General features: G+C 47.9%; 6 protein-coding genes across 9 annotated transcripts; 3 read left to right on the top strand and 3 right to left on the bottom strand.

The window, feature by feature from the left end:
- Position 1: 1 nt before the first annotated feature.
- LOC132707846 (armadillo repeat-containing protein 5-like) lies at positions 2 to 4,429 on the bottom strand. The gene is made up of 5 exons (XM_060679810.1): positions 3,325 to 4,429; positions 3,035 to 3,262; positions 2,682 to 2,976; positions 2,439 to 2,625; positions 2 to 1,095 (listed from the first exon to the last, which is right to left on the bottom strand). Exons 1-5 carry the CDS (start codon positions 4,363 to 4,365, stop codon positions 15 to 17), a joined length of 2,832 nt encoding a protein of 943 aa, XP_060535793.1. The 5' UTR covers positions 4,366 to 4,429; the 3' UTR covers positions 2 to 14.
- A 139-nt stretch (positions 4,430 to 4,568) lies between these two features.
- On the bottom strand, positions 4,569 to 6,750 carry LOC132706917 (myophilin). The gene is made up of 3 exons (XM_060678507.1): positions 6,562 to 6,750; positions 5,285 to 5,421; positions 4,569 to 5,124 (listed from the first exon to the last, which is right to left on the bottom strand). Exons 1-3 carry the CDS (start codon positions 6,613 to 6,615, stop codon positions 4,749 to 4,751), a joined length of 567 nt encoding a protein of 188 aa, XP_060534490.1. The 5' UTR covers positions 6,616 to 6,750; the 3' UTR covers positions 4,569 to 4,748.
- A 1,396-nt stretch (positions 6,751 to 8,146) lies between these two features.
- LOC132706914 (fas-binding factor 1 homolog) lies at positions 8,147 to 11,657 on the top strand. Its single transcript, XM_060678502.1, has 5 exons — positions 8,147 to 9,078; positions 9,131 to 9,585; positions 9,645 to 10,260; positions 10,308 to 10,500; positions 10,553 to 11,657. Exons 1-5 carry the CDS (start codon positions 8,279 to 8,281, stop codon positions 10,637 to 10,639), a joined length of 2,151 nt encoding a protein of 716 aa, XP_060534485.1. The 5' UTR covers positions 8,147 to 8,278; the 3' UTR covers positions 10,640 to 11,657.
- A 482-nt stretch (positions 11,658 to 12,139) lies between these two features.
- LOC132706916 (ras-related protein Rab-10) lies at positions 12,140 to 13,364 on the bottom strand. The gene is made up of 4 exons (XM_060678506.1): positions 13,095 to 13,364; positions 12,842 to 13,041; positions 12,705 to 12,794; positions 12,140 to 12,653 (listed from the first exon to the last, which is right to left on the bottom strand). Exons 1-4 carry the CDS (start codon positions 13,219 to 13,221, stop codon positions 12,462 to 12,464), a joined length of 609 nt encoding a protein of 202 aa, XP_060534489.1. The 5' UTR covers positions 13,222 to 13,364; the 3' UTR covers positions 12,140 to 12,461.
- Positions 13,365 to 13,493: 129 nt separating this feature from the next.
- LOC132706915 (protein lifeguard 1) lies at positions 13,494 to 16,600 on the top strand. Of its 3 annotated transcripts, none has more exons than XM_060678504.1 (4): positions 13,494 to 13,635; positions 13,888 to 13,919; positions 14,032 to 14,220; positions 15,693 to 16,600. In XM_060678504.1, the coding sequence occupies exons 2-4, from the start codon at positions 13,898 to 13,900 to the stop codon at positions 16,415 to 16,417; spliced, it is 936 nt and encodes a 311-aa protein (XP_060534487.1). In that variant the 5' UTR covers positions 13,494 to 13,635; positions 13,888 to 13,897; the 3' UTR covers positions 16,418 to 16,600. The 3 variants fall into 3 exon arrangements, with proteins under 3 accessions (XP_060534487.1, XP_060534486.1, XP_060534488.1); XM_060678503.1 differs by having other exon boundaries at positions 14,032 to 14,250; XM_060678505.1 differs by lacking the exon at positions 14,032 to 14,220.
- A 4,146-nt stretch (positions 16,601 to 20,746) lies between these two features.
- Positions 20,747 to 26,219, top strand: LOC132707086 (rab11 family-interacting protein 4). 2 transcript variants are annotated; one of them, XM_060678758.1, is made up of 8 exons: positions 20,747 to 20,935; positions 22,302 to 22,513; positions 22,566 to 22,646; positions 23,578 to 23,622; positions 23,675 to 23,716; positions 23,773 to 23,890; positions 24,300 to 25,016; positions 26,074 to 26,219. In XM_060678758.1, the coding sequence occupies exons 2-8, from the start codon at positions 22,308 to 22,310 to the stop codon at positions 26,203 to 26,205; spliced, it is 1,341 nt and encodes a 446-aa protein (XP_060534741.1). In that variant the 5' UTR covers positions 20,747 to 20,935; positions 22,302 to 22,307; the 3' UTR covers positions 26,206 to 26,219. The 2 variants fall into 2 exon arrangements, with proteins under 2 accessions (XP_060534741.1, XP_060534739.1); XM_060678756.1 differs by having other exon boundaries at positions 26,065 to 26,219.
- Positions 26,220 to 26,288: the final 69 nt, after the last annotated feature.

The following is a 26,288-nucleotide window of genomic DNA, read 5'->3' as shown; positions in this document are numbered from 1 at the left end:
AATGTAACATTTATTTAAAAGTTATCAGAAGTAGGGGGTAAGGTAAGGCGGACGCGTTTGGAGTGCTTGCTCGTCCAGGCGCGCCGGTCGGCGTGGCCGAGCGTCAGGTGGCGGACGAAGAGCCTCTCGACGTCTTCGACGAGGTCGTCGGGTCGTCCGAGCGCGCGCAGACCGTCGAACATGGCGCGACGCTCCTCCTCGTCTACTTCGGCGACGAGGGCGTACGCAATCGCCTCCACCCGGAGGAAATTGGTGCGCGACTCGAGCGACCACCCGTATATCTTGGGGACTGTGCGGGGGCACATCGCGAACCGCTCGACGGTGGTGGTGAGCGCGACGCACAGCCCGACCAGCAGGAATCGGTCGCACAGCAGGATCACATCGAGGACGGTGTCGAGGTCCGCGTGGACCTCGACCGTGTCCGTGTCGCGGACGTTGATCAGCAGGTGGAGCAGGCAGCGGAGCGTCTTATGCGCCACCTGGGGCAGCGAGATCTCCTTGGCGCCCGACTCGAGGAAGTGGTCGCCGGTCAACAATAGCCGAAAAAAGTCCGACTTGGAGGCGAGGAAGTCGCGGTCGGCGACCACCCGGGCCCCGTCGTCCAGCACGAAAACGACGCCCGTTTCGGGGGGCGGGGCGTAAGCGTCGGCGATGATCGGGGGCCGGGTGGGCGGCGGCCCGCTTCGGGGGTTCGCTATGCGGAGCTTGTGGGCGGCGACCGTGTGCAGGGCCTCGACGGCGCGACTGCTCGTCTCGACGTCCGCGTCGCGACGCAGCAGCGTCGTGAGGATGTCGAGGCCGCCGCACTTGAGCAGTAACGTCGCGAGCAACGATGCGTTGCCGACCACGTAGGGGACGGCGAGGGCGACGAGCTCCCTGGAGCGGTCGTCCGCGCCCGTCAACAGTCTGTGCGCGATCTCCCCCTTGCCGCCTCCCGATTCCGCGAGCGCCGTCAGCGCGTTCACTATCGGCTGTCCCACCTCCAGGTGCCGCTTGCACCGCCGGCACCGTTGGGGCGCGTGCCGCCACCTCGTCAGTCTGTACGCCCTCTCGGCAAACTTTGTCTCCATCGCGGGCAGCAGGTACCCGTGGTGGCTGCGTATACGTAACCCCGTTAAACGACCCCTTCGAAACTGACGCCTAAACTAAATAACATCAACCGACCACCTAGATAAAACGAGCTCTTCAAATAAATAATACCTGCCGTCAACCTAAATAACATTATTCGTCGACCTAAATAAAATTATCACCGAAAATAAATAAAATCGATCGTCAATCTAAATAGAATAAGCTCTCCACCTAAATAACATGTACCTTCAACCTAAATAACATACTTCGCCAACCTAAATAAAATTAGCACCCAACCTAAGCCGCGCTGATCACCAATCTAAATAAAACTAGCTCGCCACCGAAACAACATACTTCACCAACCTAAATAAAATTAACGCCCAACCTAAGTAACGCAGATCACCAACTTAAATAAAAATAGGTCACTAACCCAAATAAAATCGAAGCGCACCTAAGTAGCGTCGATCGCGGACCTGAATAAAACGAGCTCCCTACCTAAATAACCCTCTTTGTCTAATTAACATTAGCGCGCGCAAAACATAAATAATATTTGCCGTTACCCTAAACAAAATTAGTTCCCAGGTTAAATAATATGAAATTAACGTCCAATCTCAATAAAATCGGTCGTCAACCTAAATAAAATCACTGAATCTACATAACATTCTTCGTCAACATAAATAAAATTAATGCTCAACCTAAGCAACGCCGATTTAAATGAAAATGGGGATCGGCCAAAGTAACAACGTTAACCTGAATAAAATTAGTTCCCAAGCTAATTAACATAAAATTAACGCCTAACCTAAATAATATTCTTCGTGAACCTAAATAAAATTGACACCAAGCCTTTGGTGTTTTAAAAACGTGGTTGTAAGTTGACCCAATAATTCTCTTACGAAACAGTGGCCAAATAAGGCGTAATTAAAAAAAAACAAACAAACCTATGAAACGCCGATGGCCAACCTAAATAAAAATAAGGAGCAGCAATAGTAACAACGATCGTTTAACCTAATAAAATGAGCTCCCTACCTAAATAACATTCTTCGCGGTCCTAAATAATATTGGCGTGTAATTTAAGTTATTTATATTTTTTACCACTATGAATAAAATTAACGCCCAACCTAAATAACATTTTTCGCCAACCTAAATAAAATAAACACCCAACCTAAACGAAACGAAAGTCTTGGGTGTTGTGACCATTATAGATTTGTTTAAGTTTTAAAGACGTGGTTGTAAGCAGACCGAATAATTGTGTTATGAAACAGTGGCCAAATAAGGCGTAATTAAAAAACAAACAAACCTAAGAAACAGGGGCAGCAAACCTGAATAAAGCGAGCCCCCAACCTAAATAAAATTGTACCGAATGGACATACCTAAAAATGCTGCATATTAAGCCGACCGCGGCGGCGTAGTCGTCGAGTCTCGCGCACTCGAGCAACGCGAGCAGCAGCTGCTCGCCCACGAGGTCGGACGCGGGGAGCGCCAGTTTCGCGTAAGACCTGAGCAGGCTCCCGATCACGACGAAGAGCTTCTTCCTGAGGGTCCTGTCGGACGTGGAGGCTGCAAATGGCGGGCCCGGTTAATCGGCCGACGGCGACGACGCGCGTCTCGCTCACCGTTCGCCGGTACGTCGCCGGCCTCGGTCGCCTCGAACTTCTCCAGAAGCGGCAAGTCGTCGTCCTCGGCGCTGGCCTCGGGCCTCGGCGACCCGCCCGCCTCGCTGCACACCGGCGAGTACTCGTCCGAGTCGTCGACGTCGTCGTCGTCGGTGCTCGTGCCCGGCGACGACCACGACGTCGTCCGTAAACTGTCCGGGCTCGAGCAGGGGCTCATTTTGCGATCGGGCAACGGCTCGAACCACCTGAACGTGTCGTCGTCGCTGCAGCTCGACATCTCCGCCTCGTCGGCGCTCTGCGAAAAGAGACGAGGCGGTTGACGTCGAAAAGGACACGAGGCGCGAATCACTGACGTCGTCGTCGGATTCGCGGTAGCAATGGAGGGAGGCGGGCCTCGGTTTCCTCGCGTCCCGCGGCAATTCGATCTCGTGCCGCAAATCGAGCTCGGACGAGGACCCCACGAGCCAGCGCAGCTTCTCGACGAGGACGTCGACGACGCCGCATCTGATCTGGGCCCACAGTAGACGCTCGTCGTATCGGAACTTGGCGAGCGTCGCGACGAGCAGCACGCAATTGTCGAGCTGAAAAAATGGGGGGCCCCCGTTACCGGCGACGCCGCGAATCCCGAACCCGTCGCACTCACCACCGCGTTCGACGGCTCCTCGTAATCCCGCAGCACTTTGACGAGCACGGGCACGCTCTGGCCGCACCGTCCGTTAGTCCGGTTGGCCGGGTCGTCTAGTAGCAGACACAGACAACGCAGGTACTCGTTGTGGGCGTCGAACTCTGTAAAAGTCGACGCGGTAACGGAATAGCTCTTGAGTGCTCGGATGAGGTAGCCGCATATCTCGGGCACGGGCAACTCGGACTGGTGCTGCGACAGTTGGAGAAAGTTCATGACGATTTTGACGACGCGCCGCGGCGCCACCTCGACCGCGCTGCCGAGACGCGCGAGGGCGTCGCCCCGGCCCGTGCCGCGCAGCTCGGGAATCGACAAGGGACACTTGTACCGCGAGTACTCTTGCACCACCTTGAGCACGTCGAGCAAGAGCCTCTCGTTTCCTCTCTTCTCGTCCAACTCCAAGCTGCACTTGATCAGCAACCGGCCGACCACTCTCAGCACCCCAAAATCCTTCACTAACCGCATCACCGTTTGGCTGTTCAACAGTTCCCTTAACGCCTTCAACGCCATCGAGATGGTAGCGTCCGACATTTTCTCGCAAACGGCGTCGCACGTTCTCTCCAACGTCCGCACAATGTGGTTAACGATCTGGGGCTTGCGGTCTATGATAATGTTGGCCCAGAGGTCGCGGTGTTGGCACAAGTTCGCCACGATCCGGAACAGCCTGCCGTTGACGCTGTCTTCCTTCGGGTGCTTTTTCAGTAGCTGCTTGATCGTCGTGAGTATGTTGTACTGCACCACCACCTCCCTGCTGCACGCCCTGTCCATCAGGCAATTGCCGAGTATGCTCAGAGCCAAGTTGAGGCAGTGGCCGACGCCGGAGCTCCGCAAGATGTCCGTCAGCAGTTTGAGGCAACCACTTTCGCGCAGCTTGCCGATCCCATTGCGGTTCTTGGGCCACTCGACCTCCTTCCGCAGCGCGATCAGGGCTCTCACCAGCCCCCCGCGCTCCTGAGGCTTTTGCACGGCCGCTATCGCGGCCTCGAGCTTAGCGTCGGACATCGCATTTGTTTTTTGCAAGTTTCTGTTATAAACAAAACCTGTGTGCGGATATAAAAATTGGTGGTTGACAGTTAATTTTGGTCGGTCTTTACGGATCGGCGCCATCTATGAGCGAGGGGTTACATCATAAAAATGGATGACTCGAATTAACTACATTTGCCTAGATGGCGCGCCATATCGAAGGGTGCAATAAAAAACGGTAGTGAAAAAATAGGCAATATATTACTCGATGATACAATTGACGCGACTTAACGTAACGCATACGTTGTCAGTCGAAATTGAATAATAATAATTGGAATGCCTCGGATACAAAAACGTTTCTTAGAGAGTAGGCGATAGATGGCGGGCGTGTCATTCGCAACAGCTTCCGTCCGGTTGCCCGTCTACATGTGTCTGGTGTTGCCAAAGTTGATGCCGGACTGATTCGCGCCCTTGTTGCTGCCCATTTGGAGACCGATGATGGTCTGGCCGGCCTTGAGTTTCTCCTCGGAGAAGACGCGCTCGTTCTTCTCAGCCTCCTTGGGCCCGATGCCCGGTTTACCGAAGTTGTGCGCCTTCCTGCCCAGCGACTGAAGGCAGATGACCACGGAGTTAAGGTTTTGGCGCTCCCACAGGTCGACCGTCTGGAACGTTTCCTGCGCAGGCACGCCCAAGTCTCTGGCCGCCTGCAGGAACGCGTTGATGTTCTCCATGCACTTGAAGGCCATCGTCGATTGGTTCACCTTTTTAACGATGCCGGGCTTGATCGAGTTCACCAACCTGATATCGTGTCAACAAAATCATCGAAGTATTTTTAATCGATGATACGTCTGTTTGTCTTATTTCGTAAGCGCGGCCGACTTATCGACGAAGCGCTGACATCACCGCGAAAACCTGAGGCCGTATAAGGAGCGGTGAGTCATCGCCGATATATACCTACTTGCATAGCAGCGTGCCGTCTTTGAGCGTCTCGTAGAAGTTGTCCATGTCGCCGGCGGTGTTGACGTTGTCGCCCGTCACCCTGCCGATCCATTCCAGGCTCTCGGACGCGAGCTCCTCGTTGTACTTTGCATTCACCTGTCGAATACCCCCAAAAGAATCGCATAAATCGTAAATGATTAATAAACGGGTGGAAAAAACCTAACTAACCATATCACAAACATGTTCCGTGGCAGTTACGCGACGTTGCCGAATAGAACGGTTTTTTCGCGACACGGGGTTTCCTGTAACACTGCGAATCGTGAAGTTTTGGATTTTTTCGCAGCTAGCGTAACCATAGTTTTCTCGTTAACAGTCTCGACTGTCCACGATATGACGGAAAGACGTGCTTATATTGTAGGAGCAATTTATTTCGCTTTCGCAAAGGGAAAAACAGGTACTTTTACTTGTGTTTTCATGAGAAAAAGCTTCAGTGGTTCAAATATTGACATCAGAGATGCCGTTACGTTTCGCTTCTGTACTGTGGTCCGTGGCGCGACGCGCACGCGCGCCCACAGGTGTTTCCGAAGCAAAGCCACCTCCGACCTATCGGGGCATCGGAGGTCACGTCGTCGGACTTCGATCGGCGCGCGATTTACGACTCCGGGTGTCGTAAAACGGCGCGCTATCTTAATACCCCCGTCCGAGTTATCGTAATCGATCGAACATATGGCGGTCCAGCGCTTACGTAACCGTAACGGCCGACTTTTGCGTCCGTTTATGGACGCGCCGTATTTGGTCACGTGCCGTACAAGGCGGCCGATCTTCGCGTTTTTCGGCCCGCGCTGTACCCGCGTCCGGTGCCGGAATCCGTCGAACTTTGCCGAACGCGCGCTCGGACGCCGGTAATTAAAAATTACGTCAGGCATTTCCACGGCCACCGCGATAAAACTTCAATTGTCCGATCGATGTTAACGAGGAATCCGAAGATCGAACTCCGTCGGTGCGGGACCGTAGATCGGAATTTAGACGCGTAGGGGGGCGGGTTTAACGATATTCGAGACTTTTGGGAGTGCCGACAGTCTAGTAAAATCGACCATTGCATTTATGACACCCCGAGAATTGTGGATAAACACGGGCCGACACGACGGCTCACCCTGACCCACATTGCCGACGACCCTTGTCTATCGATCGCAGTCGTGACCTAGTTAAACGCAGCATCCCGCCGGACCTCCGCGCGCAAAAACTTAACCGCTGCCCAACCCGATCGGCAAAGAATGCGGACAAAAAAACACTCACTTTTCGTTGGGCCTCGGCGGCGAATCCGCTCTTGGTCGCCCTGTTGGTAGCCATTGCGGAATGTTTGGGGTGTATTACGATCGGTCAGAAGTCGTTTGATGATGGTTCCTCGAGACCGGTTCTGAACCTCGCTGCGCCTATAACGACCGTCACGTTTCACTGCCGAATACGGACTAAATTCGCCGAGGCGAGCCGCGCCGACCTCTCTCGAGTCTGTCTTTGTCGCCGAGGAGCGATAAAAAAAACGACCCGTACAGGGTGGCCCAAAGTCGGCAAACGTGCACTCGCATAATAACCCTTGCTCGAACCACAACTAGTTGCATCCGAATGCAGATTGGGGCAATTTTATAACCTTTGGGTATCCGAAAACCGTTGACTGAATATAACTGAAAATGACGTAAATGATAGTTGAACCCAAAGAGTATAAAATAGAGAAGGTCGCGTATACTGTTACGAATGCCATCTATTATTTGTATCCACGTACTAAAGTACTGTCATGGCGGTTTAAAGCATACAGCTACTAGACATATAGAGGCGCAAGAATCGTAAGCCTAATAGGATTGCCCAATCCGTTAAGACATACGTTCGCCAAAATTATCGATCGCACGTGATCGCTTGTGACGTAAGCGAAGTCCTCTGACGGTTTTTGTGTATTCTGTCGATGCATTTGAAAGCGTATTAAAAATAGTTAGGTATGCCTGGAAGGAGATGTGCTATGTATGGGTGCAATAACGACTATATTGATGAAAAAGCAAGTTCTCGAAAATGTAGTTTTCATCGGGGAAGATCTAGTATCCCGAACTATTCGGAACGAGTGGATAGTTCGATGTACCTCTACATTATCTTATAGCTATATGGTTTAAAGTAATGCGTCACACTGAAAATACTACAGTAGCTTGTAACAGATAACAGCACTTTATTTCTAAAATAAAAAAAATGTAAAAGCTATTTGGACATAATTTTTTTTTTCAGATTTTACCTTTCAAACTTTAAATTCAATTAAACCGCACGTCCCACGCGTTTTCCGTTTTCATGACTGGACATAGTCACTAGAGGGCGTTGAAACTCATGTACGGTTTTTAACATTGCCTTCCCCACTATCTTATACTCTTTGGTTAAGGCTAAATGCTTATGTCGTTCAAAAAAAAATGTAACGTGCACTTTTAACAGCCTTAAACAACTTTGGGTTCTAACGCGTACTAGGGGATCATAGATTATGTCGGCAATAAAGTAACTCACGACGTTTTGGGCACTTTTATTTGAAAAGGACGAAATACAAGTTATGTCGTTAGCTTAGCGTACGCAGGCCAGTGAGAGAGTACCACGGCATATTTTTATGACAGCGGCTACAAAACCACAAAATGAACAATTTGTTTCTACAGCAAAGTTAAATGGGGCCACAAATACGAATTTCTTCTACTAACAAGTCTGATATCTATCAAACTGGAAAGAACTGAGAAATTAGGAAGATCCTCTTCCTCCATCTTTCACCATCTCCCCACCCTCTTACTTCCATAAAACGAGCCAAAATTTAAGTTGTAACCAGACTTTAGTTGTTTGTTTTTCAATTTACAGTACACATGGAAGCGCTATGGGCGACTGCCCCTAGTAGACTTGTCTAACGTCATGCAAATTGCATAACGTACGTCGTAAACGCACCCTTATTGTCCGGCGTTTCCCCGGCAACGCGTCAACGTAAACGACGAGCGTCCGGGTGATGGACGAGCAGGCGGATAGCGACGACAGCTTCTTCGACGAGCCGAGGGCCGGCAGGAGAGCGAGGCCGGCCGAGAAAAAGTCCGTCGACGACCTGTTCGAAGCGCTGGGCGACGCGAAGCCGCCGAAGACACGCTTCGACGTCCCCGCGGCGCAGGAGAAGAGATCGTCGGACCTGCTGGACGAGCTCCTGCCGCGCGCGACCAAGAACCCGAACCTCCTCGGGGATGGCGGCAGGCCGACGTCGAGCGTCGCGCCTCCCAAGAGACGCGGCGGGAGGGCGGCTGGAGTGGAGGACGTCCTGGGCCTGTTTGGGGCCGAAAGCGCCCCGCGGGCGCCGACTCCCGCCACGAAGGACGTTCCAGACTGGCTTGGAGGCGGCGGCGCCGTCGACCAAAAGGCGGACCCGCCGCCGGCTCCCGCCGCTATTGATGCTGCCCCCGCGGATACCAAAGACTCCGCCGAAGACACCCGGACGGCGCTCTCCGCGCTGCAGCAGCAGGAATCTCTGCTTCTGGTGTCGTTACAGCTGAAAAAGCACGAGGACAACCTGGAGGGCATACGGAGACAGCAGGAGAAGATCTTGAGCAAGCAAGAAGACCAATTCGAAACTTTCCTCGGCGCGTACGTGGCCAAGCAGCAGGAGCTCGAGGCCCGCATGTTGGACCAACAGAGGAGGATCAATGACCATATCGGCCTTCTAGTCGGCGCTAGCAAACCTCCCGACGAGGTGGCGGAAGGGTCGGGGTCGTCGACGCAGAGGCACCAGGAGGAACTCTTCCTCTTGGAGGAGTCATACAAGTGAGTAATATCGCTAGTCGTCTCCCGCTCTATGATCGCGATCCCGTTCAAGGAAACGGCTGAGCCTCGCGGAGAAGTCTGCGGAGGCGGTGGAGGAGCGGCTGAATCGCGCCCTCGCCGACCTCGCCGCCGACTTCGAGGCCAAAACGGAAGCCGCGCGGAAGCGTCACCGGGACGAGGTCGAGTTTTGGGAGCGGAAACTGAAAGCGACCGAAGAAAAACACCTGGAGGACGCGGAACGGGCTAAGGCCCGCCACTCGAAGCTCGTGGCGGAGCTCCACGAGGAGTATTCCGCGCAAATCGAGCGCCTGAAAGAGACCAAAGAGCGGGAGGCTGATTTGACGTCGCGCGGGTCGGAACTGGAACGGAAGCTGGACGCCGGCGTCGGCGCATTGGCCGCGAACGCGATCCTCCTACGAAATCTTCACGACAAGGTCGCCGCGGATCACGACGTGCTGGGAGCCGCGCGGGAGAAATCGCTCGACGCCAAGGAGGAGGAGCTCGAATGTAGGGAGCGACGGCGACGACGTCCAGGTGCGTCGCTCGGCAACGTTTACGTGTTTCAGTAATGAGGCGGACGCTTGACAAGTGTCGTGAGACGGCCGAGACCGAGAGGGCGCAGCTGTTGGGGCTGATCCGTGGCCTGGAGGGCAAGATCGCCGAGCAGAGCCTCGCCGCGCAGGAGGAGAGGTGGGCGTTGCGGCAGGCGGCCGCCACGTTGGCCGCGAGGTCGTCCGCCATGGACAGGGAGCTGGAGTTTAGCCGCGCGTCGATCGAACGGGAACGGGACCAGCTGAAGACGCTCAAGGAGACGCTGCTGGAGGAGCGCGAAAGCGCGCTCGCACAGCTCACCGAAGAGCGGCTTCGTTTAGCGGCGGAGAGGTCGCGCGCCGACGTCTCGGACAGGTTGACGCGCGGCTACGAGATCGAAAAGATCAAGGCGGAGGCGGAGGCGGCGGTCGACGTCGCCAGGGAGCTGTCGGACCGGCTGAACCGCGAACGGGACCTGGTGCGACGGCAGAAGGCGGACCTGGACCGCGTCGCGAGGACGCTCGCGGAGAAGGAACGTGAGCTGCTCGACAGGGAGGCGGACCTGGAGCGGGAGGCGAGTAGGAGGTGGCACGGTGGGGCGGCCGCCCCCGGCGGTAAATTTATCGGCGAGGCCGGACGGTTGGAGAACATGTGAGTATGCCCGGCGCATCCGCCATTTTTTCGGAGACGATCCGTAGGTATCGCGAGAAACTGGCGGAGGTGCGGTCGCGGGCGGTGACGCTGACGGCGCGGGAGAAGAAGCTGACCGAGGACAAGCTGGCGCTGTCCAAGGAGAGGACGTCGCTGTACGGGACGCTGAAGCGGGACAGGTGCGTGCTGTGCGCGGCAGAGGGCGACGGAATCGCCCCGTCGCACTCCTTGGAACGCGCGGTATGATTATTTTGACGCAAGTGGGGTTCGTCTCCAGCGAGTTTTCCCGCAGGGTTCCGATCCGGAGCTGATGAGGCTGCGCGCGGAAACGTTGGAAGACGAGGGCGAGGTGAGCCGCGAGGAGCCGCTGACGACGTAGCACAGGAATGAATGTTTTGTCTTTTTTTTTCTAACCTTTAATGGCGTCATATTACTAATTAATACATTTTTTATGAAACAAAAATTGCCAGTCCCTCGATAAAATTATTTTGGTTATCGTAACATCGAAACGTTGCTTTTTGGTTCCAACAAATTGCCAAAACCGTTGATACCGACACATCCCGGCCGATTTTTGCCGTTCAGACCGTCCGGGAAAAAATTATAAGGAACATTAAATTTTGATACAATATAAAAACAGTTTTTAATTAAATCTAAAAACGGTTTACAAAAGACACAAATTACAAAAACATTTTGAAACTGATAATTTAATTAAAAAATAATACGGTGTTCCAAAAGTAACAATTTAACAAAAAGTTATTTAATGTAGATTGGAACCAAATATTGTTATCGGGATTTTTGAAATATGTTTGTTTGCTTGAAAGAAACGAAATTAAACAAAAACAGGGTTTTTATACATCTAAAGTATCATTCAGTTAAGCACTTTGGTCTTTTTTTGTGATAATTTTTGCATTAGTCATAGCTCTGACAAAGTTAACCATTGCTTTGCAATAAAAGGGTTCACTTAAGGTTTTGATTTATAGTTAGTCTTTGTGTAAAAAGAGCATGACAACCCATAGTAAACAAAAATTATGACAATACTTTTCACTGAAATGCCAAAAATAATAATGTCTTACATGAATCAAACTTAAATTATACTATGGCTCTATAAAAAGAAAAAAAATTATATATTTTTATGTCAAAACTTATAACGAAAAAACGAAACCCGGTAAGTTCTTTAAAAATTATTTTTATAAAATGGAGCCGGTGTAACACCACAACATGTTACTTTAATACACAGTATCAACAGCATCCCTAAATTGTGCTAAAATTGTAACATACATAAATTACAAACATACTTTTTTGGGATATTTTTTTATGACTCAAAAGAATGTATAATTTTTTAAGGATAATTTATTCGATTTTTAGAGTAATTTACTTGGTATAAAATTAGTCTCAAAACTTACCTTTACTGCCGTCCTGTATTTTGAATTTTGTCACACGGAAAATTGTATAAATAAAACATTCTCAAAGTGACACTGACAACAGACGTTACAAAATTATTGTTGACGTTTTATGGCGTATTTAATTAGTCTGTGATAAGGAAAACTTTCATTGTACGAAATGTACTATGGGTTCATTTAATTTATTGTTATGGGGCTTAACTGCATAAGTGGCAATTTGTCACTAAATCCGAACAGTCCAAACGACCGATTCAGATTTATTTGAATTTGAATAATTTTTGAGTTTGTTGCATCTTCCGCGAACACAATTTAAAGCCCGAGCTTCACGGTCCACCATCGTCACAGACCACTAATTGCATTGCATTCTGTGTGATTATGTTGGTCGACAGGAAGGTGTCGATATGAGCGGTGACGTCACGCCCAATAAGAGCGCGTTTTATGATGTATTTGGGCACGAAACGTTAAATAAAAACGCCGCGTCCGTAATATTTAATTTTAATTAACAATCTTTACAGACGATAATACACTGACCGACGAGGAAAAGAAAAAAAAATAGTTACACAAGCAAAATTACACCGGGGATAAACCGGAGACCTCTATCCCTTATTACACGGACACGTATTGCTTTTAAAGTTTCTTCGCGCGAATCCTAAAAGAAAACTGGCACAAAGGTTTGAGTATGACGAATTTCCGGGCTCCCCCTCCCCCCTCGCGACGATGAGCATTCTCGCACAGTGTCGAACGAAAAAAAATCACATGCTAACAGATGGCGTTTGACTTAACCTAAAAACCGGACTAAGACTAGTTGCAGCAGGACTTTGAGCTGGCGGCCTGCTGCCTCCTGTCGACCAGCACGCGGTCCACGTGGTCCCCGGGCTCTTTGCCCGCCGTCTTATCCAAAATGGCCTCCGCGAGTTCGTTAAACGCCCGCTCAATATTGATGTTCGCCTTCGCCGAAGTCTCCATGAACCTGATGCCGTGTTCGCGGGCGATCTGCAAAAAAAAACCCGTTCACTAGGGCCCGCGCCCCCGCCCACGTCTTACCGTCTCGCCCCTTTCCTTGCCGACGGTCCGCTTGTCTGACATGTCGCACTTGTTGCCCAGGATCATTTTCTCCACGTCCTCGTTGGCGTGCTACGAACACCGGTTAATAACCGAGTCAACTAACCGGCAAAGTTTACCTCGTCGATGTTCCGCAGCCATTTGACGATGTTTTCGAAGCTCTTCTCGTTCGTTATGTCGTAGACGAGCATGATACCCATCGCACCCCTGTAATACGACGTGGTGATGGTATGGAAGCGCTCCTGGCCCGCAGTGTCCCATATCTGCAGCTTGATCTTCTTGCCGCGCAGCTCTATCGTTTTTATTTTAAAGTCTATGCCTAAAATTAGACGCGTCTCGAGAACGGCGGGCGATCCTCCATGCGAATTTTACCTATCGTCGATATGAACGTCGTCGTGAACGCGTCGTCCGAGAACCTAAACAGGATGCAAGTTTTGCCGACTCCCGAGTCGCCGATCAGGAGCAATTTGAACAGCAGGTCGTACGTCTTCTTTGCCATTTCGGATAAATAAATCGACGTTTGACTTTGACAGTTATGTAAATCATCAAACGAAGTTCGTCTGACAGTACGCCGCGCGTAGCACGGTTCGCGAGGCGGTCGGGCCGCTCGCGGAGCTGGTTGGGTTAACCCATCGGCATTTGATTTCGGTCATTCTTAATTTTACACTCAACTTCGCCTTGTAAACTATTACATCGCGTCGTTGCCGTTTATACAAACATCGAGAAACCTGGCACCCACCGTATATCGACCGACTCCTAATCTTTGGTTGGCTCGGTGACGCATGCCCGGTTTTTCCGGAACTCTGCTTTTGACAAATCTAGAACTTAACGATTGATTGTTATCAAAACAGACTGCGTTTCTTGTCGTTTCCGAAAGTGCGTTGAGCAATAATCCACCGTTTACGGTTTCCAGGTAAGCGTTCGAAAAACGTAGTTTATTGTATTGTGAAGGAAACGCGATCGCAATCGAATCGTTTGCTTAGTGTGGGAGTCGCTAGAGCCATTACTCATTCGGCCTCGGCTCGCCAACGAGTTTGTACGCTGGAAAAACAATTTGATTCATCGATTTAACGTCAAAAAAACGCGATTCGTTTGACAAACGATAATAAATCGACGGTTTACGTGGAATTTTGTGCAATCGTTATCAGTTTTTTTTCCTTCGCAGATCAGACGACATGTCCTATCCATACAACCAAGGTGAGTCACAATTTGGTCGACATTTTCGTGGTTTACGCGCGTCGTTTTCCCCGCCGGCGCGGAACCCAGTGTCGTTCGTGAGTTCCTAAAAGGTGTTCTTTCGGGATTGCAGGACCCAACCCGTACGGGGGCCAGCAGCAGGGCTACGGGCCGCCGCCCGGCGCCTACCCGCCTCCGCCGGGGGCGTATCCCCAGCCGGGCGGGTACCCGGCTTACGGCGCGGGCGGGTACCCTTCGGCGCCGCAGCCGGGGTTTCAGCCTAACTATGGGCCCGGTGCGGACCCCTACAATCCAGCCCCAGGTGAAAGTTTGCCGCTTAATAACGCACAGGGTCGGTGTAGCACGTTTTTTTTTTCAAAGAATTGTTCGGCCAAAAAATACTATAAAATCGGTGCCACTTTTACAACATAGATAAAATTGTTTTTGTTTAACCAATGACTCCTGTGAGACGGTTTTAATTAGAGTAAATAAAAAATGCAGTGCGGCAATGATTTATTGCAATTTTATTAATACATTTGATCAAATCGAAACAAAATTGCCCTTTTTAGTTTATCTGTTGAAGATGCCGTATAGAGATAGCCAACATGGCCGTTCACAGATGTCAATTTGACAGTTTTTTAAGGAAAAAAAATGTGGGCGTGCACCGTAAATTGATCAGTGGCGTATCGTTGTTTTGAGCCGTTTGAGGCGAAAGGTTTCGAAACTTCACAAGAATTTTCTTATTCTTTTTTGTTCTGAGTTAAAGCAAGAAATTCATATTGCACATTTGACACTCGCTGACACTCAAGCAGTAAAACAGCTGAGTAGATAGAGCAAATATCTGAATGAAACCGAGTTTGTCCAAAATGCAATTCTTCAAATTATCATTTATTTAAAATAAATAATTGTTAATTCCTTGTTCAACTTCGATTGTCTATTTTATGATAAAAAAAAATTAATCAGGGTTTTTTTAATTTTAATGGGGCACCCTGTATGTTGTTGGATTTATTTGTCTATACTTTGTCTTTCACTTTTACGTCTCACAATACTATATTTATTTGGAAAAAGTTGGAGGACTTACTCGAATGGGATCGATAAAATTATAAATAAAAAACAAATCCAGACAACAGTAAACTCTATTTATCTGAAACCTAATATAGAACACGAACAATTTAAAACAATTACGTACATAGGAGAACCCAGTGAAAATGTTTCAATGACGAATGTAGTGTAATTTAGTGTAAAGGAAAATGTGGACAATCTCTGGGATAGAACAGAAAGAAGTACGACCAATGACGTATATCGAATGAAATGAATTAGAAATAAATGACCAATGGCCCATGGCCAGTAACAAATGTCCAATGACCAATGACGAACGACCAATAACGAATAACACTCCATTTTCGGAGAGGACCCTCGGCAACAGCTTTCAAATGATTCACTTTTTTCCGTTGCTGTTGGCTGGAGATTTGTAAATAATTCTGTGCCTCGTCAATCGATCAAAAAAACTTGAACATGAAACCGCGAAACGAAGAGACGATTTGTATTTTATCTAGAATATTTAGTGTAAAGGAAAATGTGGACAATGTCTAGGATTTAGATAGAACAGAAAGAAGTCGAATGAAATACGTATGACGAATGGCCAATAACCAATGACGAATGACACTTTTTCTTCTTTCGGTCGCTGTTGGCTGGGTTTCCCCATACTTCGACCGAGCCAACAGCGAGTTTGATGTGCGAACAAGCGACCCGTCCAGAAGATTTGCGAATAATCCTGTGCCTCTCGCGTTCCAGGCGGCCATTACGGCGGGTACGGGGCCGGGGGCGAGGACCCCGAGGTCAAGGGTTTCGACTTCAACGACGCGTCGATCAGGCGCGGCTTCATCCGCAAGGTGTACGCGATCCTGCTCAGCCAGCTGAGCATCACGCTGGCATTCATCGCGCTGTTCTGCTACCACCAGCCGACCAAGGAGTTCGTGCACCGCACCCCGTCCCTCTTCATAGTCGCCCTCGTCGTCATGATCGTCTGCATGATCACGTTGGCGTGTTGCGGCGAGGTGCGACGCAAAGCGCCCATGAACTTCGTCATGCTGTTCCTGTTCACCATCGCCGAGTCGTTCCTGTTGGGCGTGAGCGCGTCCACCTACGCCCCCGACGCTGTCATGATGGCGGTCGGCATCACGGCCGCCGTCTGTCTCGCCCTCACCCTGTTCGCGTTCCAGACCAAGTGGGACTTTACGATGATGGGCGGCATCCTGCTCGTCGCCGTCGTCATCCTGCTCGTGTTCGGCATCGTCGCCATATTCGTGCGCAACCGCATAGTCCAGCTGGTATACGCGTCACTGGGCGCCCTCATCTTCTCCATCTACCTGATCTACGACACCCAACTGATGATGGGCGGCAAACACAAGTACTCGATCTCGCCCGAGGAGTACGTCTTCGCCGCGTTGAACCTCTACCTCGACATCATCAACATCTTCATGTACATCCTGGCCATTATAGGCAGCTCGCGCGACTAAGTATCGCTATCGCGTCGCGACTATACATATTTATTGTTTGTAGGTTACGTAGGCCGCGGGGGGAGGGCGCCTTTGCTTCCGCACCTTGTACAATATTTAAGCGGCACCGCGCGTGCGCCGACGCGGCGTCCACGTCTACGTTGTACCGTTTCCAAGTCTTGATTAAACTGCTCATAATTAAAATCGCGTTTCATTCGATCCCGAGCCCTTTAATGCCTCTAATACCTTTAATCAATCTTTGGTCCAAGCTCCGAGGTGTACTTCCACCAGAAATATAGTGCTTTTACAGCCGGCCCCGCGCTTAACTTTGCCTACTGTTTATTAATGCGTTTAATATTCTTTGGTTTGGTATACTATTTAGTTAGTTTGTTAGTAATCATTCCTGCGTGTGTCGAATCGTGTGCGAATTATGCAAAATATGTGCGAGTCTAGCGTATCTCAGGAGATGCTCCCGCCCAAATGTAGAAAACACCATTCTATTGAGTCTAAGGAGGTTATAAACAATGTTTATTTGCTCTCATTGAACGTGGTGCCAGCGAGCAAGCATCTTTAGCAGAAACGGCCACATTGATGAAAATTCCAACATCAACTGTATGGAAAATTGTGAAAGTTTCAGCAAGGAAAAAAAGAAGCGATGCTGACATTTTCTCGAGTGTAGACGAAAGTGATCGAGATATAATACGGCCAGTTATACGAGGAACAAAGCGTGCCTACATTAGATATCTTAATTAGGAGGCTTGAAAAAGATGAAACCGGTGTTAAATGTGGCAGAACTACCTTATGGAAGTGTATTCAACAAATGGGTTTTAGATTTTAAAAAATTGACAAAAGGCAAGTTTTAATGGAATCTTTTGGAATTCGGAAATGGCGACTGGAATATCTAGAAAAAATTAGGATTTACAAAGAGGTTAGGATTACAAGAGGTAAAAGAATAACTATTTTGCATGCTGGCTCTAAAGATGGTTGGATTCCAAATGGATTTTCTCTGTCTGCGAAAAATATTAAAGTTTCTTCTCTGGATTAAGTTGGTTTAAAAACAAACTAGTTCCAAACATTCCTCCTAATAGCGTCATTGTAATGGACAATGCAAGTTATCACAGTAGACAGTTGACCAAAACCCCTTCCTCATGTGACACAAAAGCAACAATCAATTAATTGATGTTCTACAAAGCTGGAACCTACAAAAGGAATACGTCTGTGATAATTATGCAAAAAATCTAGGCCATACAGTTTTAAGGCTTCCACCTTACCACTGTATATTTCATCCCATTGAACATGTTTGGCACCAACTGAAATCTGCCATTCGTCGTAACAATGTTTTTCCCCGTGTTAACTCCAACGTTCCCAAACTTATAGAAACCGAAGTTCTTAACATCCCTCCACAAAGTTGGGCAAATTCTGTTAAACATATAGAAAAAGCAGAACAATCGTATATCCATATCGCAAATAATTAGAACAGGCAATGATAACAATAGAGATAGTGAATAATTTTAAGTAATTTGAGTAGGTGATAAAAATGATTTGTAATTTTATTTTAGATTTAAACATAAATACATACATAAATAAATAAATATTGTTTGGTATCTTTCCTAACAAAACCCCACATGATTAAATTCCAAGCAAAACAGACCTGTTCTTCTGTTCATTCTTACAGCTTGCCCGGGCCTTTCCTTAATTCTTATCAGTTAGTCACATTCTTATATCTATGAACAGACTATACCTTTGTCATAAAAATCTATAATGTTATTATTATAGGCTTTTACTTGGACGAGGCACTGTGGATTGTACGTCAAATACAAGGAAATGCGAATGGAAGAAAGTTACGGCGGAAATACTATGTTTTGGGAATAATTATATAATAATATTAAAGATTCTTCTCTGGGCTACCATGAAGACACCACCGCTGATTTATTTGAAAGTTGGTTTAAGAACAAACAAACAAACTACTTCTAAACATTCCTCCTAATAGCGTCATTGTAATGGACAATGCAAGTTATCACAGTAGACAGTTGACTAAAACCCCTTCCTCGTGTGACAAAAGCAACAATCCAAAACTTCATGTATAATAACGATATTTATTTTCACGAAGATTATACCAAAAATCAATTAAATGATGTTCTACAAAGCTTGAATCAACAAAAGGAATACGTCTGTGATAATTATGCAAAAAATCTAGGGCATACAGTTTTAAGGCTTCCACCTTACACATGTTACAACATGTTTGGCACCAACTGAAATCTGCCATTCGTCGTAACAATGTTTTTCCCCGTGTTAACTCCAACGTCCTCAAACTTATAGAAACCGAAGTTTTTAACATCCCTCCACAAAGTTGGCCAAATTCTATTAAACATATAGAAAAAGCAGAACAATCGTATATCCATATTTCAAATAATATAGACCAAATAATAATTACAATGGACGGTCGATTTAGGTAGGTAATAAAAATAATTTGTAATTTTATTGTAGATGTAAACATAAATACATACATAAATAAATAAATATTGTTTAGTATCTCTCCTAACAAAACCCGAAATAATTAAATTCTAAGCAAAGTACGGACCTGTTCGGCCATATTTCATTCTTACAGCTTGCCCGGGTCTTTCCTTAATTCGTATCAGTTAGTCACATTCTTATATCTATGAACAGACTATACCTATGTTTTCAATCTTTATCGCCGAGCAATTTTTGAAAGATGTACATGGAAAAATTAGTATTTTTACATGGTGTCATTATTAATATACGAGCCCTAATACGAAAACCTATTTATACTTATTTTAAATTGATTTTTTTTGCCTTTTCGATTGAAAAATGAAATCACACTTATTTTTATACCAAAAAGTGCTATCGTAATGAATTATTTTTTTTATTTCACATAAATTACATAACAAAATATCAAAAACGTACCGATTTTGCTGAGAAATAAATATTCGGGCGCATTTAAATCTTTTACTTTAAATCGAACATTAATAAGAAGTAACATCACCTTTCGCGGCAATAACAGCTTTTATGCGTTTTGGCATATTAATAATTTTTACCACGTGTCATTTTCTTATCAACTATTATACAAACTGAAAGATACAACCCGAACGACATCTCATTTATCTAAGCACACTACATTTTACCATCAATGCATGGCATGGTTGGATTTCTTGGTCAATAAACATTCGCGCCCGAATATTTATTTGTCAGCAAATTTGGTATGTTTCCGTTGTTTTGCTATGTAATTCATGCGAAATAAAAAATAATTCATTACGATAGCACTAAATTGATTATTCAATTGACAAAGCAAAAAAAAAAAATTAAATAGATATAAAAATGTCTTTTTTACCATTTCTTACATCGTCCGAACATTTAGTTGTTAGGGCTCGTATTAGCTGTTGGTGTGGCGTAAATTGTACATACGAAAACAATAAAAAAAATCTCCGAAATAAAAACAAAATGCGACCGGTGATAGTCGTTGGGAGAACAATTTTTGGTGTGTCTTTATAAAATCTGACTTTTTATTTTCGAGTGGAGTTAGGTCACATGTACATTTATAGGCGTCTTCGTATTCCCTGGGCACAGAAAGTGAGAAACACGGAAGTGCTAACAAGATTGCTTTCGAAAAATCGTCGGTGAGCGAGGCAAGTTCGTCGCAAATAGCGCGGAATCAGCTTTTTATTTTAAAAAGAAGGCGCTTCGCTCATTCTTGTCCTAGAGGGACGCTCCTGCGGACCACTATGAAACTTTCGCAAGATCGATGTAATTTGATTGTGAATACGCCCTGTATAAAGTAAATACAAAAGTTTAAGTTGTCTATATGGGCTATATCGTCATGTAAAAGAAAGTGACATCTCAAACACAGATTTGAAATTATTGCCAATTTTCAATAATAGGGTACATAAATACGTACCTACCGGAAGGATCATATTCAAATACCTTAGTAATATATGTACGAACATATTTCAATTTATATTAAACTCTTAAGAACGATACATATCACCTGACGTTAAAATAAACGCTTCTACTTTATGTCGCGCTGACATTTTAAGACTATAAAACCGTTTTTCTGTCCTGACCGCGCAGCCGTGAAAATGACGTATGCGGGCACAGAACGCGGCGGATTCATTTCGAAAAGCGTGCGATGCTCCTTACGCGATTTAATAATGTGTTCTGTGGTGGGCGCGTGACGTCACTCGTCTCACGGTTTGTTTATTTGCGCCGAAGTACGCGATTCCTCACGGATTTGACCTTTCCATGGAAGGTGGCATTGCGCTCGAACGCAGGTGGCTCTACCTGCGCGCAGGCGCGCCGAGCTCGATCCTCTCCTTTTCTCACGGTCCGCATCCGTAACAACGTCAGTCTCCCTCCGCTCGTCGCGGGGTTCGTTGCGGAGCGTGTCCCGGCTCGAAGGAAACCTCGTTCGCGAAATACTCGACGCTGTGCGTGTAATTTTAGGCGCGGGTCGTCGCCAACGGCCTCAATCGAGTGCCCCGGTGACCGTCTACGGGAATTTGCCGAAAATACCGCGGACCTGAGGTAAAATTCCGCGTCTTCCAGTGACCCGCATTCGTCAGGCGCTGTTTTTTTCGATTCTCTGCGTTATTCGACACCTAATTGCTTTACGCCCGATCTGCGAGTAAGGAAATCCGATAACGCCCCCCGAATACGCGGTCGATACCCGAAAAGTAAAAGTACGAAACGCGGTACCATTCGGTACCAGCGAGGATTCCGCGAGCGAAGGTACCGATTGTCCCGCGCGGCATTGCCGGCGTTAAATCGCGTGGGCCGCCGCGAGAGGACGCGGCAACGCCGCGATGAGTCATTGACGCAAAGAACCTGTCGGTAACCGGAGGAATGCGGCGTCGTGCCCTATTTATCGTCGCGCGGCTTCGTGGAATTATACCTTTTCGGTTAATGGCGGAGTCGCCGGTTGTGACGGCTGCAATTGTCCGGAAAATCTGCACTTTCGCGTTGCCCGCGGAGAAAGTTGAAAATCAGGCGTAATTATTAAAAATGGCGCCTCGGAGTCGACGTTGCGTAAATCGGGCGGACCACCGACCGCTTTCCAATAATATTGGCGCGTGCATTCGTCCCGCCGGCCAGTGGCGTATCGTCGCGTCCCATTAGATTTGCCAAATTTCTTTTAACTTGTGGTATTTCGAATTTTATAGCCCTTATTCGGTCGATGAACATTGTAAACAATTATGGAGGTTTTCGAAAGAAAGATTTTATAAAATACGTTTAGGTACGGGTTAAATAATAACATAACCTTGATTTCAAGCAGTGTAGAGTGTAGTATTGGAATACGATCATAAATTTTAACGTTTTTGAGGTTTTGATCCGTGGACATTTCGCAATCGGATGAAGTAAACGACACGGGAATAAAAATATTATTTATTTGAACGTTTGAAACGACTTTGTAACGCATACAACGGACTAATGATTTGTTCTAGTCAATGCCAGTTTACATAATTGAAATTGTTATTAACAATGTAACCTTATTAGTGAAGCGTTTCGCAAACAATAATTTTAATCTTCACTCTAGCCCACGTTTATTTAGAACGTGCTCTCTCTCTCTCGCTCTCTCTCGTCGACACAATCCGCAATAAATGAACATTCTCAACTGGTCTGTTGCTCTAGTAGAAAAACACAGAATGATGCCGAATGATCGGAATTATTTTAATAAACCCTGCAATAACCTCACTTTCAATTTACCGTTGTTTTGAAGTTTTGTTGCCTCAATACGGCACGAACGTATAAATTTTGTTTTAAAATTGGGTAACGCGCGCATGTCGTAACTCGACCCGTCAGGCACAGTATAGCGGCGCGCGTCGGTCTCTTTCTTTCTCCGTGTCGGCCGACCGCGTGTTGACACAGAATAGCGAACGGTTGGACGTTTCAGCGAGTGATGATGTCGCCGACGGTGACTAACGCCGAGGATTCGCCTCTCGGAAGCGGCACGTTGCGTCCCCACTTCGAGTTGACCGCCGCGTCGCCGAACGGCGACCAAAACGCCAGCCAGTGCTCATCCTTGTCGGACGGCGAGAACTTCGAGTGGTCCGGCGTCGCGGAAGAAACTAACGGCAACGTCGCCCTCGCCCGGAACAACAACAAGTGAGTTTGAAGTTGGGAGACGGTAAAAGGTGTCGACGTTTCGTCGTTTTAGCCTGGTCGTCGCGGGGTCTAGCCCGTCGGGCATCAACCGCAACACATGGCTGCGCACCAGCCTGCGCAGGTCGTCCCCTAGGTGAGTTTACCTTCTGCTGTGTGCTAATTTCCCGGGTGAGGTCACGCGATAGGTGTTTAGCGCGATTCAAGGTTTGTTGACGGTTATTAATCACGCGAGTAGGTCGATGAGCGTTTTTTCCTTTTTTTAACTTATAAAGTGATATGTGCACTAATGAGAGCGTATTTTGCGTTCGGCGTTACAGCGTTGCCGGGCTACCGATAAGGAGCGATTTCAGCAAAAACCTATTTTTTTCTTATATATTTAATTCGTGAAAGGGAAATGAACGCTTTTACACACAGCGCTTTTAGATTTTAAATTTCAGTTCTAAAAAACGAAGTATCGACGACATCATTTGACCTAGTTGAAGATGTCATGCTATGACGTAACTGCAGAAATGCTCTGACAGAAAAAAAAAATTTGTCACATTCAAATTTACATAATCACCTATGAAGTCGTTGAACCTGCGCCATGGGTTCTTTTCTTTGTGAACAGCCACGTCGGCATGGTTAATTCGTAATTTAATGGCCGTGTCCCAACTTATTGACAATCTGTGGCCAGAAGTTTCAATTCTCGCGAACGCGTAAAGTATTTTTCGTAGTTCGGGGGCTATTGTAGTGGCTATACTATTATTATTTACTGTTTATAAGAATCTTTCTACATCAAGAAATCCGCTTCAGACATTGCATAAGTCTAAATAAAATAAAATAGTTATCGTTATGGGAATAATCCACGGTTTCTAGTGACTATATGGAATGCTTGCACTCGCCTACTGCGCGTCGAGATCAATAGATTTTTGTTTCCCCGTTTGGGCGACCGGCCCTGCCGCATTTTACCCGATCGAGGGACGGTACAGGGGTTTACCTGTGGGTTTTGGCGTTTATATTCGTATGCCGCGGGTTTGTTGACGAATTTTCGGTTGCGATTAAACGCGGTTATTTTTTTGCTTTAGCAATCCCGACAGTCTACCCAACAGGCGATGGGGATCGTTCCGGCAGTAAGTAGACTTGCCGGCTCGTTGATTTGTCATAATAAAATTGCGATTGCAGCACCGCGAGACGCCAAAACTTGGGATCGAACGCGCTCGCCAGGTAAAAAAAACGCAACGGCCGTCCTATTCGGTATTTAACGCTCGCGAATCCCGCAGCCAGCTGTACCGCAGTTCCAGTTTCAACTCGTCGGGCCGCAGCAGCACGTGCGACACCACCGACGACATGTACTCGGACGCGTCCCTCGAAGAGGACGTCCACGACCTGCACCATAAGGTGAGCGCTGACGCGATCGAACGAACCCACGCCCCGCCCGCCGCCTCCGCCCATGCGTTCCGATACCGAGCGCGTCACGGGCGGTGAATATGCATGAGCATCCCGCCGTTTCCGTTTAATCGCGCGATAACGTAACGTGGACACGCGCGCGGCGGCCATTTTAGCCGCGACCGGAATTTGAGGTTAGTTCGCGCCCGCGGGGTGCAAAGTCGTGCGTCGACGTGCCGCATAAATTCGGGCGGAGATGGCGCGTGCCGACGACGACGACGTCGCCGAACTGGACTTCGACCTGTGGCAGGGCCAGTTCGAGTTTATGGGCGGCGGCCCCGTCAAAAACCACGACGAAGTAGGCGTTGCGTCCGGTGTTTTTCTTTTTTTTTTCGCGCGATCTAAGGCGGCCGCGACGCAGTTTCAGGTGCTGCAGCAACAGGTGGGCGTGCTGCAGGACAACGCGCATCAAAACGACGAGCGATACACGCGGGCAAAGGCGGAGAACGCGGCCCTGCACGCTCGCGTTCTCATGCTCGAGGAGCAGCTGCGCGACACCGAGCTCCGCTACGAGGACAGGCTCCAGGACGAGCAGAAGAGGTGCCGGGAGGCGGTCGCGCGACTCGAACGCGAGAAGCAGCTCCAGCTGGAGAACGCGAGCATCCGCCTCCAGAACGCGGAGACGCAGTGCGCGAAACTGGCGGAGGAGTTGGCCAGGTGCCGCTCCAAGTGCGACAAACTGGAGGCGCAGCGGGACGAGCTCGTCGCGCAGCTCCAGGAAGCGGGGCAGGAGGCGGCGGACGCGAGGGACGAGGCGAAGCGCTGCCGCGACCGAGAGAACAGACTGACCGGGGACCGGGACGCGCAGGAGGAACTGCTGCGCGAGTTCTCGCGTGAGGTGGAGCGGCTGCGGGCGGAGGCGCGCACCCCCGCCCTGCCCACCACCTCGCCGGAGGGCATCCGCCTCGAGGAGCTGCAACGAGAGATGGAGCAGCTGCGCGAACGAAACACGCAGCTCCGCGACTCCAACGAGGAGCTGCAGGCGAGCCTGCTCCACGCCGGCCTGGAGACGGGCCGGAGACTCGCGGACGAGGAGGCGAGCCTCGCCCGCGAGCTCGACGTCATGTCGCAGGACGAGGTCAGTCTTCCTCCACCCTTTAGATCCTTTTTTGTTTCTTTTTCTTCTACGCCCCGTTTCCGAATGCGAGAGGGTTGAGACCTATCTGAGCGTTTCAAATTTGAATTGTAGTTGGTGAATTTAAAACAGAGCTTTAAAAAATCCTTTTGACGAAAGGCAAGTTGGACAGTTGTGGGCCAGTGAATTTGCTCTTGTTTTTTTTTTTTTTTTCTAAAATTTACAACAAAGCTTAGACGACTTATTCGAGGGTCAGTTCGGCAACCAAATGAATGCTCAAACTGGCATGTTTTCCGACTAATCACAACCATTTGTAATGGTAAGTCGCATAATGGAGGGAAAGATTCTGAGAAAATGACTCTGAGGAAGAGACGTCACTCAGAGTGGCGCGTAGTCGAGAGCCGCTTATTGGTGCCGTTCTGTTTTGCAATTTTTATTGTTGACATAAAAAGACAGTAGTCCTTCCTCGATGAAAAAGTCGGTTCTTTTCTAAATGAGTAAAATTTTTGGTCATAAACTTAGATACTTGCAAAAAGAATAAGTGTTTTTTTAGGTTGTGGAAACTATGAAATTTTGGAAATAGACAGGTTATGTTATTCTTTTATTGGGTACACTGTCAAATTTATTATCACATTTAAAAAATTTGCAAATAAAGTGAACAATTATCTAACTAGGTCATTTAATAACTTGCAAGTTCAACAATCTATTAAAATTTATAATCACTTTCCAGACTTCGTTAGAGTTATCACCAATGAAAGCAGATTTAGAAACTGGATAAAAAAAAATTATTGAGTAAGACAATATATTTGGTCTAAGCACTTCTTATTGGATTTTTAAATTCACCTTACATCCAGTTTCTTTCCTTTTGATTTTAATTTCATTGTTAATTATCTCCTAGAAAATACCGTAGAACATTATTATTTCTTTGGGCCCTGACGGATAGGGTTCGTCTATATTGATTCGATTCAAAGTGTGTAGTTTGTCCCCCATTCCTTAACTCTCTCGCATCGAGAACCCGGGTATAAACAAGTGAAAAAACTGAACGCCGCAGGCGCAACAGGCGCTCCGGGAGCAGCAGGAGGTGAACCGCCAGCTGCGGGCGTACATCGACGGGATCCTGCTGAACATCGTCGAGAACCACCCGCAGCTGCTGGAGGTGAAGCAGAAGAGGTGCCTCGAGAGGCCCGCGTGAGACGCGGCCACTCCCCCCACGGATCTGATACTCCCTCGATGATATTGTTTTAAATGTAGATAGCGTCTATTTTTTTAAACACC

The sequence above is a fragment of the Cylas formicarius genome, unplaced genomic scaffold (genome assembly GCF_029955315.1).
Source record: "Cylas formicarius isolate icCylForm1 unplaced genomic scaffold, icCylForm1.1 PGA_scaffold_9__14_contigs__length_23061073, whole genome shotgun sequence".
NCBI lineage: Eukaryota > Metazoa > Arthropoda > Insecta > Coleoptera > Brentidae > Cylas > Cylas formicarius.
This window is presented reverse-complemented; position numbering and strand designations above follow the sequence as displayed.